Source organism: Dermacentor andersoni, chromosome 1 (genome assembly GCF_023375885.2).
Source record: "Dermacentor andersoni chromosome 1, qqDerAnde1_hic_scaffold, whole genome shotgun sequence".
In the NCBI taxonomy this organism is placed as follows: domain Eukaryota; kingdom Metazoa; phylum Arthropoda; class Arachnida; order Ixodida; family Ixodidae; genus Dermacentor; species Dermacentor andersoni.
Genome location: NC_092814.1, coordinates 88,499,341 through 88,521,269, shown reverse-complemented (window position 1 = coordinate 88,521,269; position 21,929 = coordinate 88,499,341). Strand labels below are relative to the sequence as shown.

Here is a 21,929-nt window from a genome sequence, read left to right as displayed (position 1 = left end):
ACCGTTGCCCGGCGTCTCATCTGCGGCTCAGTAAATGTGTCTGCTGTCGCCTACAAGGATTTAAGGCTCACGAGTGCGAAAAATGGATAACTAGACCTGTGTTCACTGAGTGATTGGCGAATCGATGTTGCTACACCTAATTGTTACAATTAGTGTGCAATATAGGCAAACTATCGGCATGGCCACGCAGCTGCCGAATTCACAGTTTAAGTCGATGCACTTAACGCCGTATTGAATGTCGCGTACTTATCATGTACCTTGAGACAGGAATTGTACACGTAGACACGCTGCTTGCATAGCGGCACGCAGCATGTCTGCATGTCACATGTCGAATATGAGTGAACCAACAATGGAGAAACAGCGCAAAACATCCAAGAACACGATGGGGCAGGCGACCGGCTACCACAGCCTGCTTGTGTCTATCTCTCAAAATGGCGGTCGGAAACCGGCGTCGCCTGACTCCCGCACAGGGTGGTCGGCTCCGTGCAAGTCCCCTATACAATCCGTTTGCATCCAATAAAAACCGTGAAAGAAGTCGGCTTGATGTACCCTGCATGTCCCTCATGCACATACCGAAGATTTTCTGTGGGGTCTGCAAACGTGGTGTACCCTTTGCGTTCCTCATATAGTTTCATGTATCGATAATGTTCGCTGTATGTTTCTCACGAACATGTCTGAGGTGCTGTCTGAAAATGCAATTGGACGATCCTGCGTTGGGTTTCAGCAGGTCATATCTAGCTCATCCTAAGAATATCTGTACATGTTATTTTTGTGGATGTACAGATGATATTCATTGGTTTCATTCGCTCACTGCATGAATTATACATACTAATGGCGGGTTCCCTTGTACTCGATCATGTCTGGTGATAATAAAGTGGCATGACCGCTTCTGTAGAGTTACATCGTGTCCATGCGATATCCTTGTGAGCCCATTCTAGGTCCAATAGAAGACAGCTTTAAAGGTTGCGCCACTAAGTGCATCCCAGAGGTTGACGTTATTGCTGCCAAATGCCCTAAAGTTCACCACATGGCAGAGGTAAGAGTCTAGATCAAGCAGCTCACAGAGAACTTGAAATGGCAAAAACAGATCATAATGTTGATCCGAATAAGGGTAGAACCCTGTGGTATTAAAGGCAGCTGATGAGGAGACAGTAGAATTCAGGAAATAAAAGTTGTCCAAAGGTGTAATGGTGTTAGCAAAGTACCTCGTACCTTTTCCGCCTTTCTAGGGTGGAGAACGACAGCTTGGTACGGGGGCTGCGTTGTAAACCAAAGAAGAAGGCCGCAATTAGTGGATATCGTGCGAAGAACTGTCTTCACTTGTGCTGGCCGGGGCATATTAGTGTCCCTGCTATGGTTGCTTGAAACGTATATCTATGCCATGCACGAAAGCTCAAGCTGAAGCTGGGTATATACACATGACAATGACTTCGTCATGGAATGTTTGAATGTTTATTCAGTGTATTCGGTAAACACATCAAGCACGGTGCGCAGGCTTTTACGAAATAAAACTGATTTGTTTCAAGTACGTGAAAACTATAAACATATTACATTTCGTGAAACCCCCAGATGTGGCGCAGTACCTTTGGAGTTGCGCTGCTAAGACCCAGGTCGCGGGATCAAAGCCCGGCCACGGCGCCCCCATTCCGATGGAGGCGAAATGCAAAAACGCCCGTGGTGTACTGTGCACTGGGAGCACGTTAAAGAAGCCTAGGTGGTCAAAATAACTCTCATCAAATTACTACTACAGCGTGCCTCTTTGTCATATCGTAGTTCTGGCACGTGAAACCTCACAGTTTAACTTTTTTTAAATTTCGTGAGAGAAGTTGACGTTCACTAGTTACGAGGGACGTGACGCGCACTGATAATAAGCACTTCCGATAAACCGTGGTGCCTGTCTTATCGAGGCTTCAGAAAGCGTCTGCGTTCTGCGGAGAAGTGAAATGTTTTGCTTTAGGCTCGACCAACAGTTCCAGGGTCTTTCGGAGAACAAAGTCGTCATGACAACGTACACGTGTCTCCGCACTGAAGCGAAGACGGCGAAAATCGTTGGGCATTGCTCGCATCGTCTATCTGCAGCGTCCACGATAAGGTGAAAGCTTGTGTACGGTTGGCTTGGCTGGCGACTGAAAAAAATAGCAAGCTTTGTCTGCGCTGGAGTGTTACCACAATGTAACCACTGCACTTTGGACGACGTATCATGTGGCGCCCATGCCCATGACGAAACCGCGAACACTCACGATGCAACTGTCGCCAAGGCTGACTTGTTTTTCCCCCGTTAGAGCTGACGCCTTCGTTATTTCAACGACGAAATTGCTTGCACAGAACCCCAAGCAGTTTTCCTCTGTTCGTGCAATTCTGGCACACTCAGAGAAAGAAAAGCGAGAAAAATATTGCAGATAGGTTAACAAGCGTTATTTTTTTTATTTCCTTGGACAAATAGCTACGTACAGTTGTAACAGTATCACCAGAAAAAGAAATGAATTTACAAATGTTCACACACAAAAGCATCTGCACAGATTACACTAGCAAAGGCCGGGCGTCAGTTACACTTCGCCGGCAAATGTAATGATGTCCATGAGAAAATATATAGTAGCGTTTCTGAGGTCACGATGTTGCATAATAAAAACAACGCTTCGATCAAAACCTCCGATTCTTCTGCCACTCTTAACAAAAGCTGATGCCGCAGACATTCCTGCTGAGAACAGATGGCTCACTTGTTCACATTTTGCACACAGACAAGCGCGCCCTGTACGCAAAATGCCACCAGCACAGCGGGCGCTTCGCCTTTAGCATTTAGTTCGCGCGTTGCGTGCAAGTATAGCCAAGTTCCTTGGTAGTGTCCGTCATCGCCAAAGGTATTGGACGTGTCTGGGTGTCTTCGTGGGCAGACCGGGCAGCCCTGTCAGCAAAGTCGTTGCCGACGATGCCGTAGTGAGCAGGAATCCACTAAAAGATTATGTTGTGCCCTGTTTCTAGGGCACGGTGGTGTACTTCACTGATGTCGGATATCATCTGCTCGTAAGTTGTGTGATGTAAGGCAGACTTGATAATGTGAAGAGCTGCCTTAGAGTCACAAAATAGAACCTATTTCTGTGCCGGCTCTTCAGGGACTTCGCCTACTTGCACGCAAAAAGTAGCAAGCTTTCTGGAGTTCAGTTGCCTTTAATTGCCGATTGCATAAGCTGGACCCCTTGCTACTGCTACAACTGTCACCTAGCCTTTCCCGCGGTGAGACAACCTTGCTATGCCACTTGTGGCTGGGAGTGGCGTTCACGAATGCCTACTCCTATCGTGCGGCAATGACTGAGAGCCCGATGTGCGACTCCTGTAGATGCGAGGAAACCATCGAGCACCTACCGTGTAGTACCTGTCCTCGCTACGACGTACAACGCCTCTCCCTCAGGACAACTCTAAACAGACTGGATTTGAGACCGTTCGCTGAGTCAAAGAAGCTCGGACCGTGGCCACACCCGCCACTGCACGAAAAGCGGTTCGTGCACTACTACAGTACTTGAAGTGCACCGGTTTAAGAGACTGCTTATAGTGTCCCTGTGCGTCATCCCACGTGCAATCAGTGATCACTCGATCTCTACCTCTTTTCCTCTTTCTATTCACCCTTTACCTTACCCCTCAGTGCAGAGTAGCAAACCGGGCGCTCGTCTGGTTGACCTTCCTGCCTTTCCTGTCCTTGTTCTCTCTGTCTCTCTGGCGCGTTTGCTGGGAACTTATGTTGTCTGTTTTTAATATACTACTGACGGAAATGGGTGTCGCCAAGGCAGCGCAAAAGAACAGCAGTACTGTGAGGAAGGTGGGCGTATACAGAAACAGCCCAGAGCTTGGTATGGAAAGTAATTCCTTGGTTTTGATTGATTCATTGATTGATTTATTCATTGATTCATTCATTGACTGACGGTTGGGCGAACGCCGACACAGTGGCACATTTCTGGCCCGTCATTGAAGGTTGCTCGAACCCGAACACTGGAATGCTACACGACAAAGAAACAATTATAGTTGAGTTGTGCTAAGGTGTTCGACTACCGTAGAAAATTGTATTATAATAAGTTTGAGCGTTTGATAAAAAAGAGCCTTCTGCTGTAGGCATAATTAGCTTATAAAAGATAATTCAGATCCAACGCACACATTGGAATCTATGTGATGCGAGGTTTTTTTTTTAATTTAAGGCGCTTCTCAGGATCCTTTTAATAAAGTTCTTCGTATCCGTATGCTATGTAACTAAATTCGATGCGTACAATTGTCTTCATTTTCATCCTATCCAACGCGTAACCTCATAAAATCCGTGTTTATCCACAGCAAAGGCCACAATTTAAATATAATGCAAGCCTTACGTTTATGCACACGTTCGCAAGCTATGCCGAAAGTCAATTCATGCAATCCATACGAATGCTCACCGTGAGACGTGGACGCAGTGGTGTCATGCGAACGAAAGCGATTATTTTTTGGTTGTTTGTGTGTGTAGGAGAGGTTGGCATCATGTGTGATGCCAGCTACTCCTTGTTAGAACGTGAGTCTTATCATGCGACATCGGAAGACTACAACAACGCTACTACATAACTGAGGCATCGAAGGAGGTAATGGAGGCTGGTGAGGGAAGCTTGCGAAAGAACAGAGTGAACTACGGAAGCGAACGCGGGGCCACCGATAGAAGCAAGCAACAAATGTACAAAAATAACGATAAAACAAACGTGCAAAAAAAAAAGAAATCGTAAGAAGAGGCGTACGGTGCGAGAACCATACGACGCACGCGAAAGACAATGGTAATTAAAGTGCACTGTTATTAGCCCGTTTCATTACCGCGTCTGCGGCCTCGCGCGCGCACGTCCTACGCGACGTGACGCATGGGCTAGTCATGACCGAGGTTCGGACGGGTATTTCTTTTTCTGTGTGTGAGCCAGTACAGCAAATAATATAGCGAAATGTGAGCTTACTGGAAAATACAAGCCATTCTGATTATACCTCAATGCACACACACCTCCGCTGTGGTAAACCTGACAAACACCCATATAGGGGCACCCTGCACAGCCTATGGAAACAAAGCCGACCTTACCGGGTGATCGAAAAGCTGTCACGCATCTGGCAAGTGAATTGAACAGGCTGAGACAACAGCCGAATCGTGGCGAAAATTGTTCACGCCAGTTTGTAGGGTTTTGTGGTATTGATGAAACTGTCCGCTGCGGTGAACTGCGCTGAACTATAATAAGGCCAGCCACCAACACTACTAAATATGCTGTTTTCGCTTCAGATATCACATGCATCCTTCAATTCACGCATCGGTAAAGTGCCGTAATTGCGTATTTGGCCTCCCGTTCCTCTGTCACCGTCCATCACAAGAAAAAACATAGTTTTCTTTAATAAATTCCACAACAAACCAGCAAGTTCTGCTGGCGCTTTGCGACAGCGAACACTGTGAATGTTCTTGATCAATTGCTGTGCCCACATTTTCTTCTTCTGTGGAAAAGTTCGAAATGTGAGCCTTGGCAACAAGACGGCCCTGTATATTGGAACCTTTACTTGGCCGTTAAGGAGTCTCTCTTGCAGTCTGACTCTAAACGAGCACTCTAAGGAGAGAATGAAGGTTAGGAAGATAGACTGAGAGAGAGAGAGAGACCAGAATGATGTGCGAAAGTAATTGCGGGGCAGTGGGTATACAAGCAGCAAATGGACAAAAATAGCAATCGACTAAATGCGCAGTAAGAAGCGCAGTTTCATAGCACGGGGCTTTCAAATGCGCGATGAAATACAAAAATGCGTCTTCACAGCTCGCATCATCCACTGATGTGTACAATGGTGGGCAGAATGGTCTTGTCGGTTACGCCTACCTCAAAGCCTCTCAACTAAGAGTCGCTGTCGTTGCTATACTGCTAAAAGCGGTAGTAACGTCCAAACACTAACCGGTCTTTGCACTTCGCGTTTGCGTTTTGCCTTCCTTAGTGCTGTAGCCATGCCTCACAATCGGCGGTGTACTTGGCGTCGGCGACGCGTCGACGTGACTAGCCTGTCTACCAACAGATTGTGCCGGCGGGTCAGACTATCGTCGGCGTCCTGTTGGCTTTAGTGTCGTGTTGCCCTAGCGGGACATAGCTGTGCGGATTTCGTGTGCACGTAATATGTAGCGCGTTAAGTGAACTGCTTTGGATACTAATGTGCACTCTCGCGATATTAACTGCATTGCACCATTATCGACCTGCAGGTAAGCCATAGCCTTAGCACTGAGAGATGCGCAAAAGTAGATACATGGTGATTGAACACAAATCGTTGACCGAAGTACCCTGCTAGTGGCTCCCTCGTGAAACAGATTGCGTCCCGGACATATTCGCTGCCTTTCTGAAACAGCGCCAACAAGTCAGTAGGCTCGACCGCTCTTGACCATTCAAGTTCTCGTAACCTTTAACCTCGTAATATTTGCCGATCGTAGTGCTTACTCGAACCAGGCTACCCGTTTTAGAGGCACCCGGAGTCAGAGTGTGAAGTTGAAATTTCCCCTCGGTGCACTGGCCACGCGGGATCAGTGAGCGTCGGTTTGGGCCATCAACCCATCTGAGTCGGTTATGCGTGGACCCGTTTGACAAAGGTATATGTGTACGCGATTGGCTTGGGTACAGTCGGCGGTGCATAGCCAGCAACGAAAAATCAGTCGCCCTGTTCTACGTCGTCTTGTCACACCTCGACGCAGGCTGCCGCTGAGATATCGGTTTGCCAGAAACGAGATCGTGTACGTTCTGCCGGGTCGTGTTGTCTCAGCCAAACCACTGACTCGATCGCATCACGTGGGGCATGTGTAAACGGACCTTTTTCTTTCGTCAGCATATTTTGACAGCGACATGTCGCTTTTGTGTTTGCCTGCAAAAAACAGAAAATAAAATGTTCAGAGTGTCTTATTTCCGGTAGGCAACGGCAAGTGATGAGCGCAGAAATCCAGGACGCTCCAGGTTCGTATCACGAAGCAGCCAAGAGCAGGCCGCCAGCACTGATCCTTGCCTCATGAGCTTGCGTAACTCTCGGTGATATCATCGCATTATACCACAACAACGTTTTGACTTGCCTCCCGGTCACTGCTTGCGTGATATTGTGAAACGCTGCAGCAGGTATAGGGTCCTCCCAGCCTTGGGGAAATAGCTCATTATAGTAGTCTATTCGACATTACACCAATATTTTCTCTACTTCGGGGAAACGAAAATGCCTATATGTCGCGTAACATAGATTTATGAAACTTTAATTTGTAGGCCTTGAATCCAAATTTAAGCTACTAAGGCGTATCCGCTATGAGTGGACGGCCCTGTAGATTTTCCGCCCAATTCAGCGCCGAGTCTTCTTTGCTGAACAGTTGCTGTTCACAAATGAAACAAACGTGAAGTGTCTCACATTCGGCGGCCAGTTATCTGGCTGCTAAGATTGTCAGGGTGGACGACAAAGGAGGTTTCCGAAGAACATCTAGTAAAACGTTACAAGGCATCGCTCAATAAAAAACATCTGCAGGATTGCAGGTCTGCAGAATTAGGCATTTGCAGAAATTTCAATCGTTAGTACTGAAAAGCATCTGAGTTTTGTTTCGCATAATCTATCGCTTCCCTTCGTTATAGCACAGAACAGCCAGCTTTAACGCTTTGTTGGCAACATGCATTGGTGTAATGAATGAACTCGTTTGAAAATGGCGAACAGAGTTTAGACTCGGAAGTGATTCTGCAATGACCACGTTACGTTTTGTTTGGCCAATCGTGATCGTGTGAACGCGTTCTCGGTGTTGTGTTTTTGCTTGCACCATTAGTGCGCACCATGTGCTCTCGGCACCATGCGCCAAGAGTGCATCGCGTCTGTAGTATATACCACGGCACATGTGCGCGCTTTTGGCGATGCGCACATTGTCAGGTACACGCGCAGCACACCTTAGTCGATACGAAAGCGCTAATCGGAGTGTGCACCGAACAGCAAAAATTGGATAACATGTCCGCCGTTACAAGTGTCGGGTCAGCAATTCCCGCCTGCCGATGCTTACTTTTCCACACGCGCACAAGGCTCCAAAGTGAAAACCACTCGAGTGCTGAGCTAAAAAAATAATCAACGTTCGTTTCACGTACCAATCTGGCTGGTACATACTTGTATGCATAACCTAGAGATCTGCATATCACTCTGTTTACCAAAGGGCAGACTGGGAAATCATAGCTTCAGTACTGGGAGTTCGCGATACTCGTTTCATTCGGCAGTTATCAGCATGCACGGTAAGCACCAACAGCACACTCGAATCGTACGCATGCGAGAGCACAAACCTTATCTCCGCTCTCCGTTATCTATGGCAGCGTTATCGTGTGCCACGCAGAATATACGAAGAGTGATCGGAGTGATTGCGAACTACAGCAGGCTGGGCGATCTGGTAGGCGTTAGGACAGAAGTACTAGTCGCAATCACACAAAAGGGCAGTGATTGCTCGGGAACAAGAGGTGTACAAACAATCGTAAGACAGTATGATGGACGCTATTACTTATACGTGCGCGTTATGCAGCACATCTCAGCGGGAACTCAGCGTCTGGGAAATGCTTTCAAAACCGCTACAGGTTTATTGACCTATATTTATAGCCGCCCAATAGCTGTCCTTACGCCCTGTCTCACTCAGCTAGTCCGTCGTCATATCCCGTCGGCTTCGTGAGTAAAACGCTGTTACTGCGAAAATACCGTGTTAGCCTCGAAGTAAGCCTAGCTTTCTAAAAATAAAAAAAAGACAGAAAGATAGAGAGAAAATAAAGAAGGTCCATCAGCAGACTTTAGCGATTCCTCCGCGTCTGAACTATACTTTACGACATCGTAGGTAATCCACAGACTCCCTCATAACGCCCCTAACTTTGTTCTAAGCTGCTGTAATCCTGTGCGAAATCTCCCAACTGTAGGAAGCGACGGCAGCACGAGGAGAACGACAATGACGACGCCACAACAATGACACGATGGTGGCGGCGACAATGACGACAGCGACAACGGCGACAATGACGACGATACTTCGTTAACTGACATCTAGACAGCAAAGGCTCGCTTTCTTGCGTAAAGCTTTGCGAGATGAACGCTGAGAATGACTACTGCGCAGAAAGCCACGCTGCGGCCGACTGCTCGATCCCCGCACCGCGGGCGTTTTGCCTGCTGCAGGCTCCGAAATACATGCACAGCAGACACACGACTCTCGTAGTCGGCTACGCGCACGCCGCGAACCCCGCGCGAACTGTCAAGCGGGGAACAGAGAGAGAGATGAAATAAAAAAAAGAAAGGGAGGAAGGGTCAACCAGAACGGAGGACCTGGTTTGCTACACTACACCAGGGGAGGAAAGAGGAGGAATGGTAGGAAGAAAATACGAGAAACACCAGAACATGCACGCGTTCACTGCCCGCGATCACATCAAGCGATGAAAGTGCACGATAGGTCAGTGCGTGGCTAGCGCGTTTGGCTCCTACCTGCACGTTACCGCAGGTGCGTGAGCTCTCTACCAATTTGAGGCGGTTACCTACTTTTTCCATTTTCTGATGCTGATGGCCGATACGAAGGGGACAGCAAGTGCCGAATGTGAGGTGAAATCTCTGTCGCAGGCAACCAGGCGCGGAAACGACACAAATTACTCTTATAGTTTGGTCCCTCTCTCATTGTATTGTAGTCCCACTCCTGCTTGGGCCACAGTGGCCTGCAATATTATGAAATAAATAAATAAATAAATAGATAAATAAATAAATAAATAAATAAATTTTTTATACTCTAGTACATCCGAATGAACACAACGTAAACTTTTTTAGGCTTTTGAATCCATTCACATCTTGATCGGGAATAGTGCCGAGACCATCAATCGCGCAAGTGTTATTTCTTCGTGTGTCCCGTGAAGTTCCGCGCTTGATTTACCAGCTAATCTGTAGATGATTGGGATGGTGCTAGCTATACGGGCAGATCTAGCCTGGCAAAGGCACGCTAGCAATTGCTCTGTGCGAGGATAAACATGCACGGGGATAAGCGTTTCGTCAGCATGGGCGCTCTGTGTAAAATATGACTAGACAGCTGCACACCCACACCGTTCGCTATGTTTATGTTACGGGCCTCCAAGAGACGCCACCGAAAGGCGATCCGCGGATCCCGTGAGCTCGGTCGGCGGCACGGTCGGCGAAGCAAAGTGCACCTTTGTCGGCACGGGTCGCATTCATGCGATCAGCCTGCAGAAAGAACTATGTAAGTGTATGCCCAGTGTGTTATCAGACCCAGTAATACAGCTTTGTTATCCTTCTAAAAAAAGCGCCTCTCGTTTCCTTTAGCAGGTTCATCGCAGCACAAACAGAATGCTACTATTCGACCATGTTCACCTCGTATAGAATGAGACTATCCGCTGCATCAAATGAATGGTGACGTTTAGCATTACTTGATAAACTACACCACTCGTTGAATAGGTCTGTATATTGAAAAGAATACTTCAGGACGAGGCGAAATAACCTCTTTGAGAAATCTGTAGTGTCCCCGCGTGAAGACCAATTCCTTCACGGTCGCGCCAGGAGCCACTTTAGGCTTCAGTCCGTCAAGGAGAGTCTTGCGCTGTTCCACGAATGTTGGGCGTCCCAGCAAGTAACGCTTCATATACCACCATGAGCGTGGCAGAACGAAGTGAGGGTGACAGTCCGATCTTGTGTCCTCGCGCCGGCGTTCTCGCTGACCGTGTACGAACACGGTGCAGTAAGGAGGCTTCTGATTGGCTGAGTACCTCGGTCCCCCAAGACTGGTATGGTGGAGACCCCAAGGAGTGAACGTAGTCCACGATGGTCGTCTTTGACAATCGCTGTATGTTTAGAGGTACTCTCACTGACATCCTGTATACGTTAGTGTTTTGGCGCGCAAGGCCATCAGCAACTTAATTTCCAGACACGCCGATGTGTGATCGAAGCCATTCGATGCGAAGTCCTAAATCGCGTAGCTGATTGATGCTGCGTAAAGAAAGCTGTAGGCAAGTGCCCTGCGGAAATCCCCACTGCAGTACCTGGAGTGCTGGCTTGCAGCCCGATAACCTTACTACCGGTAGTACTGGGCAAGATCTAAAGGCTAACTACAACGAACTTTCACTCTAGCTAAATTGGTAAATCTATCGACGCAATCTTGGCAAGTATTCAGTGTTGGTAAGTGTCAAATTTTCTTATAAGAAGCGTTTACATAACCCCTAAGCTGACGAAGCGTTCACCAGGGGTGCGATCGGAGATCGTTGTTCGAAACGCGCTTTCAGTTTCCGTTTCGAACAACGATCTCCGATCGCGCCCCTGTTTGTGAGTACATATGACGTAAGTCCCAGCACGTTGCCTTGGAGAGTTTTCAGCGACTCGCGGGCACCGTAAAATGTTAGAGGTCATGCCGAGGAGCCGCGTGTTCTGAGTCATGTGTCACTTCGAGTCAAGTATTAATGATGACTTCTTTTTTTTTTTTCAGTTTCGGTGTCCAATACGGCTATTTTCTCAACCTTCTCGGGACGCATCTACTAGAATTCAAAACGTAAAATTTTGCAGCGAAGCTCGCCTATGTATACGCTATCTGAAATCTATATACGCTATCTATTTTACGGGGTCCAAAATTTCGTTGCAGTTGGCCTTGAAGTTTCCGCAAGGCAGCTTCAATTGCGATACTTTCGCTTATTTTCGTAGAAACAAACCACTCGAGTTCGACGGCACATGAAGCTCCCATGAACGATGTCACGAAAGCTGAAGCACTATACTCTCGTTAGTGCCTCTGCTCAGCCTCGTTCTTAATGCTTTACGATGAAAGGCGTGCTGCTCTCCCCACAGTAGATGGCTGGCTGTCTCCTTAAGGAAAGATCAGAGAAGCAGCTATTCTCTGTAAGTTTCCTACTAAATTCAAGGATTTCTTTAAAAGTTGGTTGCGCAGCTACCCCATTTGAAATTGCTGCAACCGTGGGGTTAAGTCGGTAATGAGGGCTACCTCCGTAAAGCTGCCTAATTGCCACGCATTCAAGCGCAGTACTTGCAGCACGCAGTTCTGGGTAACAATATCGTCGAATCTAAGCAACTGGAACAAATTCCACCAAAGAAGCAGGCTTAAGTCAGCAAGCACCGTCCATATAGGCGTGTGAGATGGTCAATAAGGGCGTTGTATAGGTACTCTCAGACCAACGATTCAGCTTGAACTCAAGTATTATTTTCGTGGGTTTATAGCGCAAAACCGCAGGGGCATATAGGCAGGACACAATAAAAAAAATTATATTTGCTACACTGTCATATCAGCGATTTATGCTGGGTTCCTGTTTCTCCAGTCCCTGCTGTGCAAGTTGTAGTAACCACATCGGTTCAGTTTTGACGGCAGTACGAGAAAAGATGGCTGTCCCACTTGTCTGCGCTAAAGAACAGCACCATGTGCCCTCCGTCAAAGCAAGGATACCGTGTGCAGGCTATACCATATTTAGGAATAATTATTTTTCTGATGGGGATAGGGATCGACAGCGTGTTCACACAATGTGGAGCAAAGGTTGCTAGTTTTGCTGCTTCCCTGATCAATCATGTGAAATTATCTTTTTGTCCGGACGCAACAAGGCCTCCCTAAAATAGGGGCTCGTGCACGCACGCAACACAATGCAAAGCTAGCCACCCATTACGTATATTTCTTTTTATTGTTACAGTGCCTCCTGAACATGCCGTTTACACCTGCCTGTCTATACCTACTTAATGGTTATCATATGCAAGAGGAATCTAATGAACCGTCTATGCGGTGTACAACACAAACTTTGTGTCGTTTCCAGACACCTTGCCTTTCTTCATTGACTGGGTTACACATTTACACACCTTGGAAAACTTTAAAGGTGTGGAAAACAGCACCCTAACAAAAGCGCTTTCTTTCACTTTGTTAAGGTAGTGCGAAATCTCATAAAAACATAGTGCTACAGCTATTCATTTTCCGGTCATCAGAAGAGGTTAAGCAATTAGCGTGTTCATGCAAATATAAGTTAGTTAACAACGTTTCTGCAACATAGATATGCACGTGGAGAGGGTACCCAGCTTCCCACAGGAGAGCAGGTTGACGAAGGAAATCTTCGGTCATACAGTGACAACAGCATTTCCTCAGAGCATTTTGAAAGCACAAGCTGACAACTCTCCTTATGACATGCTTCTCTTTCTCTCTCATTTTTCTATTCCCTGCTCTCCTTTTCTCGGTGTAGGGTCGCCAGCCAGAATAGCGTCCGGTTGATTACCCCTGATTAATCTTTTCGTTGTGTATCTGTAAAGACGTTGACAACATTGCTGTCTTCGATGCGCTCAGAAATGTTTCTGTCAAGTTCCGCTAAACAAGAAAGACTAAATATAGAACTGATACAAGAGTCAATACACACTAATTAATTTTAAATGTTGGGCTCCCCATCCCACCGTATGCACATCGATTTCAAATAAGCAGCTAAATTTCTGAAAATCTGACGCATATTTAAAATGCATCCACCCGAATCTATCAAGCGCAATATTTGAGGCAAATTTGCAAATTTATCAAATCATCATTTGGTAAATAATGTTAAAGGCATTTTTTGTGTGGACATCGAGAAGCTAAGGAGGCCTTTGTCATAAATGGAGCTCAATCCATTCAAAAATTTCTTCAGCACTTTTCACAAATATTTTCAGAGTGTTGCTCTATTCAGTCACAGTTGAGGGTTTGCGCAATGTTTGCGCCGCATAACCTCGATCAACGGACCAGTACGCTTCATGAGCGACGAATCTAGCGACAGTGGCGACATGCCAGAAGTTCTTTTTTTGCTGTCTTTTCTTTTTCTTCTTTTTTTTCCTGGCTTTTCCCGACAATACCTTGAAGTGCGTTCGTCCCCGTCTGGCGACATTCTGCATTCAGGGAGGCCAATTTATGAATACACAGGTTTAATAATTAAGAAAAAGTCGGGTATATTGTCTATTCGGTCACCGCTGGACCAAAAATGAAGATAAAGTTTCATTATACCTTTTCTTTTTTAATTTCACGCCGGAACCCCAGCACCGGTAAGAGAGTGTGACGTCACTGATTTCAATGTATTTTTCTCGTATGTGAATAGTCGTGGCTGTATAAAAGAGCTTCAAAGTTGCTGAGTTCAATCTTTCGCTCTACTGGAATCTTTACCGACAAAAAGAAAATAAGAGATAACTAAGTCCGAGCAGACGCCATCAGAATCAATGACGTCACGGCGGGCTAAGTGCGGCAACTTCAATGCGGCGTCGCCACCAGTCTTTCCTTTTCGCGTCTTTTCTGGTTTACCATTCATGTTCTCACGCTAAAGGTAGCTTTCTTTTTTAGGGGGGGGGGGGGGGGGGGGGGCGTATTGTAAAAGGGTAATGTACTAATGGTGCTCAATGAACGAGAAGGGGAACCGAGGGACCCGATTATTGTTCTTCACATCCACGTGAAGCCAACAGATAATGAAGGCCAAAGAAAGCATAGGGGAAGTTATTCGTAGTTTTTAATTCAAGCACAGAAATAGTAAGCTAAACGGGAATAAATGCGGTCGAAAAAAAAAGAAGCTTGCCACCGGAGGGAGCCGAACCCCCAACCTCCGCATTACGCGTACGTTGCACTACCAATTGTGCCACGGTAGCCACTGTTCCCGCGTATTCTTGGGTATTTATGTCTACAATATATAACCCTGGGAGAGTGAGCCAGCGCCACTGAAGGCCATGGCGGCGAATGTGGAACATTGTTGATGCTACTCAAATACTGCTCGAATAATTTTTGTCTTTAATGTTCTTTTAAGGGTTGTGCGCTACACGTGTCTTGTAGTCAACGCGTATGACTACCGAAGCGTATGGAAAGCGCCAACCGTCGATGCATGACAGGAGGCCCGAAAGCGTCGACTAGCAAACTGCATTGCACAACCTGCGTAGCCACACCGGCGTCACCGGATTGTATGTTTCCGACCTCTGGGTACTACACAGCGCAGACTTTACGAAAACGCTGTTCTAAACGTTGTTCAGACATAAAATGTTACCGACGAAAAGAAAGATTAAAGCAACCGATCTTCTTAAGTGCTGAGGCCATCGTTGTCCATGCTTTACAGTTTGGAGGCGAGAGTGAATTGCTCAAGCTCCTTTGTATCAATCGCCTCAGGTTGGTTATAATGACCCTCTCAGAGTGACACACAAATTGAGTTGACACAGTTCTTTGTTGGAAAGCATCACCCTCGATTTTTTGTACTATACGTACATTTCGTGTTATTCGCCGTTGTAAAGAAAGTTGCAGTGAAGTCTAGCTAACGGGCTCTCTCTTGAAAGCGTGGAATACCAGACCGAATAGTGATATGCTGTCTATGACCGAACTTGGTATTATTTACTTAATAATGTAGCATACAATGGTTGATTTTGTGTAAATGTTATTTTTTAAAGATGGTGTACTCTTTTATCAAAAAGACATATTCAAAAAATTATCATCAAAAAATACGGTTTAGCCATAATTACCTAGCGTTTATTTGTCTCCCGTACAGCCCACCAGAAGTATTATACCTTGACTCCTATTGCGTGGAATTTATTGTAGTATATTCCCACACTGAATGCGCGACCTGCAAACGGAATAACTCGTACGCTCTATGACTTTAATCATAGACATTTACGGGGTTTTAAGCGTACTAATGGCGCAATTACTCTCTGATGTTAATAAAGAGAAAATCAGACATCCACCCATTTGTAGCAATTGTTACAAAAGAAACCCATACGGCTTTCTCGAAAGGAAAAGCCTAGCAGTTGAAGAAAAATTCGTCCTGGTCCGGACTTTGTAACAATTGCCACGAACGGGTGGATGTCTGATATTCCCTTTATTAATTACGTCTCTCCACCTTGTGGGTTTCCGCAGAACTATTACGTCAAACTCTTGCCTTTGCTTCGAGTTGTTGACAAATTCGACTTCGCCCTGCCATCTCCTAGCCGCCTGCTTAGCTCAGATGGTAGAGCGGCTGCCCCGGAAAGGCGGTGGTCCCGGGTTCGAGTACCGGATGAGGACGAATTTTTCTTCAACTGCGAGGCTTTTCCTTTCGAGGAACCTGTATGGGTTTCCTTTGTAACAATTGCTACGAACGAGTGGATGTCTGATTTTCCCTTTGTTAATTACTTCTCTCCACCTTGTGGGTTTCCGCAGAACTATCACGTCATACTCTCTGCCGCTGGTAGGATCTTTAGTTGTCGAAACTCAAAGTCTGCTTTACTGTTTTACATTACCAAAATGTGCACCTATTCACACTAAAGATCACTTACGAGGCACCACTTGGTGCTCGAAGCAATTGTTTCAGAAGGATCAAAGCTACGTCGCGCAAAGTTAGCAGATATAAACATCAGGTCATTGACTCTCCGCACATGACACACACTGAACGTTTCACTTGACTCGCGCAAGCTTCTAAGATGCTGCAAAAGCACATCCGCTATAATTATGTAGTTATCTGCAGTGTGGCCAATAGATCTCTGTCTCTAATACGCGTCTGGCAGAGTCTGCACAGAGCGCTCTCTAAACGCCCCTAAATGCCATGACGGTAGAACGACGTTTAACAGATGACAGTGCACTGCAGGAAACAGGGCAACAGATTTTTTTTTTTTTGTGCCAAGTGAAGAAGACGTGAACAGACCATTTGACCAAACAAAAATCCTCACGCTTACAGAATGTACTGTCACACAAGTACAGTCCAGTCGAAAGGCCTGCATTGTATAGCGCATATAGTGGACAGGGATAAAAAAAAATATTTAGCCAAACAACTATCAGATCTCACAGACTACAATGACTGGTAGTAGACACTTGTATATCCCAACGCTGAGAGGACACACGAAAACGGGGCACCGCAAGCCAGCAGGGGAAACGGGCGTGCCGCTGCTGTCAAGCGCGCTGCGTGAAACGTCCCACGTACGAACAAGCGAATAAGAAAAGAAAGGCGTGTAGGGGTAATAAGCTCTGCGCTTGCCTCGCTCTCTGGCTTGCCGTAGCGGCCGCTGATGGTGGACACGTGCTCGGCGCTGTGGTACATCGCATCCACGGGCGCCGACACTGTCCGGAAACGGTTCTCTGCGGCGCTGGTCGCCCGTGTCACGGGCACCGTCGAGGTCTGAAGCTAAACTGGACGGCCCGCTCGATAAGCGCCCGGTTGCGGCAGGACTCCCTCCCAGCAAGCAACGGGTCATGGAGGCGGCCGTCGACGCCTCGATAAGGCCCGCCGCCGACACGCACTCTGCGCCGGTGCAGCGCACCTCGGTCCGCTTCGATATTGTTTGATAGAGACCCTTTTGTCTTCGCCATCGGGAGACAACCTGCGGAAACCCCGAACAGTGCCTCTCCGACAGCTTAGCGCGGCAGGGAATGTGCACTCGCGGGCGCGTTTCCAGTGACGAGCGCGGTGATTCCGCATGGAGCCTGTTTTTGCTCGTGGACGTGCAACAGCTGGCAGCCCTCAGTGACGGCACTGTTGCTTGTTGCGTCCGCTGTGACGCACGCAAGAAACTAATTATACTTCTGGTGCCGGCAACTGCAAACGCGATCACGGAGGAATCCATTTTCTTTGCGAACTTTGAAAGACGGCGTACCCAATTCTGTTTCAAAGGGGGACACCTTTATCAAGAGGAAACAGAGTTCTGCCTGGGTTTTCGTCTCTCTGTGCTATCGCAGTAGCTATAACATAATTATTTTTTCTTATAAAAGGTAACTGAATCTTTATTCGCCGTAAGTCTTTTTTTTTTCAATAGCGACCACAAACACCACTAGAATTATGTTGATAAATGTGCAGCAGATCCGACGAGTTGGAATCTATATAGAGCGAAGCTTTATGTGAGTGCTTAAAGGCTCGAATCACGAGTTTGTATTTGTTGAATGTCCGCACAACCTGATTCGGAAGGCTTTATTCAGGCATTGTAGAGAGGCTAATGCAATATCTCCGCCGCTGCCGCGCATGTATGTATGTATGTATGTGTGTATGTATGTATGTATGCGTGTATGTATGTATGTATGTATGTATGTATGCGTGTATGTATGTATGTATGTATGTATGTATGTATGTATGTATGTATGTATGTATGTATGTATGTATGTATGTATGTATGTATGTTATGAGCGTCCCCTGTGGAACGGGGCGGTGGGTTGCGCCAACAAGCTCTTGCTATTATACTACCTAATGTCCTACCTAGGTTAAAAAAAAAGAGAGAAAGAGAAAAACCCACGATGAATTCCCATAACCAAATTTTCTGACCCCCTATAGTGAACTTTGTTTTCATACGTCTCCGTTTTTTGTCGTTTCTCTACTTTTCTTCCACCAATCTTCCAATCGCATCGTACTAATCTCTATTGCAGACATGTTTACTTTCCCCCAGCTCTCGCTGAAGCCAAGGGCTTCAAGGAGGCCAGTGGTGCCTAAATCGACCGCTGGGCAGATATCTTCACATTCTATCATGTGATCGTTTCCCCATCTTTATCGCCACAATCACATACTTCTTCTTCCTTCTTATATCTCGCTTTATAGGTGCGTGTTCTAAGACATCCTGATCTCGCTTCGAAAAGTAATGAGCTTCCCTTTGAGTTATCATAAATTGTTTCTTTCCTGATTTCGTTTTGTCCTTTTAGGTAGTTACTCATGGCCGGTTTCTTTTCCGTTGCTGCCACCCATTAGATTATTTCAGCCTCTCTGACTTTCCGCTTGACGTTGTTTGTTGCTGTGTTGCTCACCCTACAGGCCGCATACTTGCTGGTAAGCTTCCTAGTTCTTTTCCTCCACTGTGAATCAATGTTTTTCCTGTACAAATACTTCAACATTGTCCCAGCCCATTTACTTTCTTCCATATTCCTCAGTCGTTCTTCATAATCATTTTTACTGCGAGCTTCCCTCACTTCAAAACTAGTCCAGCCCATATCACCCTGCACAGCTTCATTTGTAGTCTTCCCGTGAGCGCCCAATGCGAGGCGACCCACTGACCTTTGGTGCCCGTCGAGTCCTGATTGTACCCCTGATTTAAAGCAAACAACCGCATTTCCAAAGGTAAGTCCTGGAAAAAATTGCATTAAATTGCGAAGGCGAGCGCCATCTGGTGGTGGTGCAAAGAACCCAGCGGCGCGTACGGCCCGCGTACTCCGCTGTGATTGGTTGGCCTATTCGGCAAAAGAACAGCCAGGCCGAAGCACCCACGGTCACTAAACCCGGCAAAGTTCGCAAAGAAAAGCTTCCCTTTTGAAACTGAACGCCGTAACCCCATCATGTGACCGGTCTTCCATTGCCTTGCATCGGCTTTGCGTATACACTAAATTTTCTTATTCAGCTTGTGTTATATGATGTACCATTATAGGACTGTGGGAGTAAAGTGGTTGCAAAGCTGGGTTGCACGGCATCAAAAGTGTGCAGCAGCTACTTTATTTTTGTTCTTGCTTGTTTTTATTTCACAGTTGTTGAGAGTGGTTTGTCTACAGAAGCTAAATTGCTAGAACGTGGCGTCTGTCCACATATACAGAAAACGTGACCCAGCACAAGCATATGCGACAATTCATACAATGGTGTATCCTTGTCTGAGTAGCAGTGGCCATATTCTCACAATTTCTCTGTTATTCGGTGCTGGCGCCACTTTCGTGTTAACAGTACAGCACCACCAACAGCAGCAACAACGACAACGATGATGATGGTGATAAGGACTGCGAATATTCAGCCTATAAATGTAATGCCATCCAGCCAATGCACCTCAACCTTAAACAAAGTTGTAAACAGGAATATGTGCCCTATTAAAACACTCTTGGATAGTGGTTATGCGGTAGTACATTGTGAAAATTCAAGCCTCTCCGATGGGATTACTTGAGCGGAGTCGGAAATTTTATATCGTTTATTGTTTTGTTCGTCCTTTGTTCAAGCTTAAGGGGCACGTAGATAAAGCAGAGTAGAAAACACAATAACTTGCCCACATTTTCGCAATGTGCGTGCTGATAAGCATGAATGTCTATCTGAATAGCATTGTGTAGGCAGTTCCGAAGTGCTGTTGGGAAGCCTACAGCGTCATATTATGTATTGATCGCCTAGAGATATATTCCCTTCATTACGATAAACTAGTGCCAAGTCTCCTGTAATAATTAAGTGCCGTACTTCTTTTTGCCACCCGCCATGGTTGCTCAGTGGCTATGGTGTTAGGCTGCTGAGCACGAGGTCGCGGAATCGAATCCCGGCCACAGCGACCGCATTTCGATGGGGGCGAAATGCGAAAACACCCGTGTACTTAGATTTAGGTGCACGTTAAAGAACCCCAGGTGGTCCAAATTTCCGGAGTCCTCAACTACGGCGTGCCTCATAATCAGAAAGTGGTTTTGGCACGTAAAACTTCATAATTTAATTTTTTTCTTCTTTTTGCCGCCTTAATAACGCGACCACCAACACATGGGCAATGTCCCAAGATTTACTGTTTTCTCCAAGCAAAACGAAGTCATGACGGTGTGCCGCGTTTTGTGAATGTCGTCCGCGCCGATTCGCAACAGTGTGCCCTCGCTAAAATTTCAACAATGGTGAGTTGAGAGTATTTTGACAAATGTAACGGGAACCCACGGAGAGTGAACGGAACGCCTACTGGTGTGCGCATATAGTGGGATTTGCAAAGCGTAATAGCAAGACCAGAGAAACGCAAGAATACGGTACGCATTTGATTGAGCAAGCACTTGACGCTTGTTTAACTCTTTGCCAAAGGTATGTAGCGTCCACATGGTGTGCCGGCCGCGGCTCTGCCGCCGGTCCACACCTCTTGCAGAGTTGCCACGATAAGGGCCCGGCTACAGCGAGGATCACACGTGACGTGGTCCGCGCACTTTTGACAAAGGCTACATGTTAATAGGCAAGCATACTTACGTTATACGTTTCTGCTAGAGAAACCCCGACCTCTCATTTCGCATCTTTGATTGCACGACCCCTTACGTCTCTATACATTGCTGACGTTTAGAAAAACGGCGCAAACGGCAGGACTCGAGGACAGATATAGACACAGACCCATCTTTACGCGGCGTTTTTATGGGTTCGCTCCCGCACTAACTAGCGCCCTAAAATGAAGCTGCTCTCAAGCTTATGTTTATGTTGCCTGTTGCGGGGTATCGTTTCGAAATTAAATCCGAAGATTGGAACATCAACCAGTCTAATCGGAACATCAACCCAGTCTGCGATGCGAAAAATGGCGAAGAAAGGTGCATCATAAGTGCTTCTGCGCGTTGGTGGGCAGAAGAATAGCAGTAATGTTCGCCTGCCCACCATTACAGCATCTGAACAAAATGTATTCACGGACAACCATCGTGAAGACGAAAAGGAGAAAGGGCAGACGACAGCACCCTGCAGCTCAACGGAACGAAAACAGCGTATGCGAACATGCAGAACAAGAAAGGAAGATAGCGTTGGATCGTAAATATCTGTCTCCCTTTCTCGTGTCATTATTGTGCGCTGTTCTCGTTCTAATTTTCTCATTACTTTGTACGAAACAACCCAGCAACGAAGTCCCATATGTGCACTGCCTCCGACACCACTGCCATGGGTGTGCGGAGGCCAGTCGCGTTTTTTCCCCAGTGTTGTACTTGTGAATTCGATAACTCCTTTTGTCGAATGGAATGGTCGTCGTTCCACGCCAACAGGATTATATGAATCTGTCGGCGCCGAGACGTCGCAGTTTCCTACCTCATTCCACAGGCGACCGTCCTCGAAGCCTGCAGCGACCGGTTTCTCGCACTCGTTCATGATCGCCCCGTGGAGTCGGTTCGTCTGCGCGAACGCGCTGTGTCGCCTATACAGGAGGAGAAAACAATGCGGACATTGGCGGTTAAAGAGACAGCGACGCGTATACGAGCCGTGATACTGTCAAATCTATAAGCAGGCAAGCTATCGCACTATCTATGCCACTTTGCAAAGAAAGAAGAGAAGGTCCTCTTAATGGGAGGATCCGGGGGATCTCATTCGCTCGCTGAGGGCAGG

General features: G+C 46.7%; 1 protein-coding gene across 3 annotated transcripts in view; it reads right to left on the bottom strand.

Annotated features, from left to right (window-relative positions):
• LOC126544127 (uncharacterized) overlaps positions 1–21,710 on the bottom strand; it is a 65,268-nt gene extending 43,558 nt beyond the window's left edge. Inside the window, exons 1-2 of one of the 3 annotated variants that reach the window (XM_050191349.3) lie at positions 16,932–17,125; positions 1,213–1,257 (exon numbers count right to left, since the gene is read on the bottom strand). In XM_050191349.3, the coding sequence (XP_050047306.2) occupies positions 1,213–1,257; positions 16,932–16,994 (108 nt within the window). In that variant the 5' untranslated portion in view covers positions 16,995–17,125. Of the gene's footprint in view, positions 1–1,212; positions 1,258–16,931; positions 17,126–21,635 lie in introns of those variants that run through there. The other 2 variants (XM_050191350.2, XM_055061721.2) reach the window with 2 other exon arrangements.
• Between the last annotated feature and the right edge of the window lie 219 nt (positions 21,711–21,929).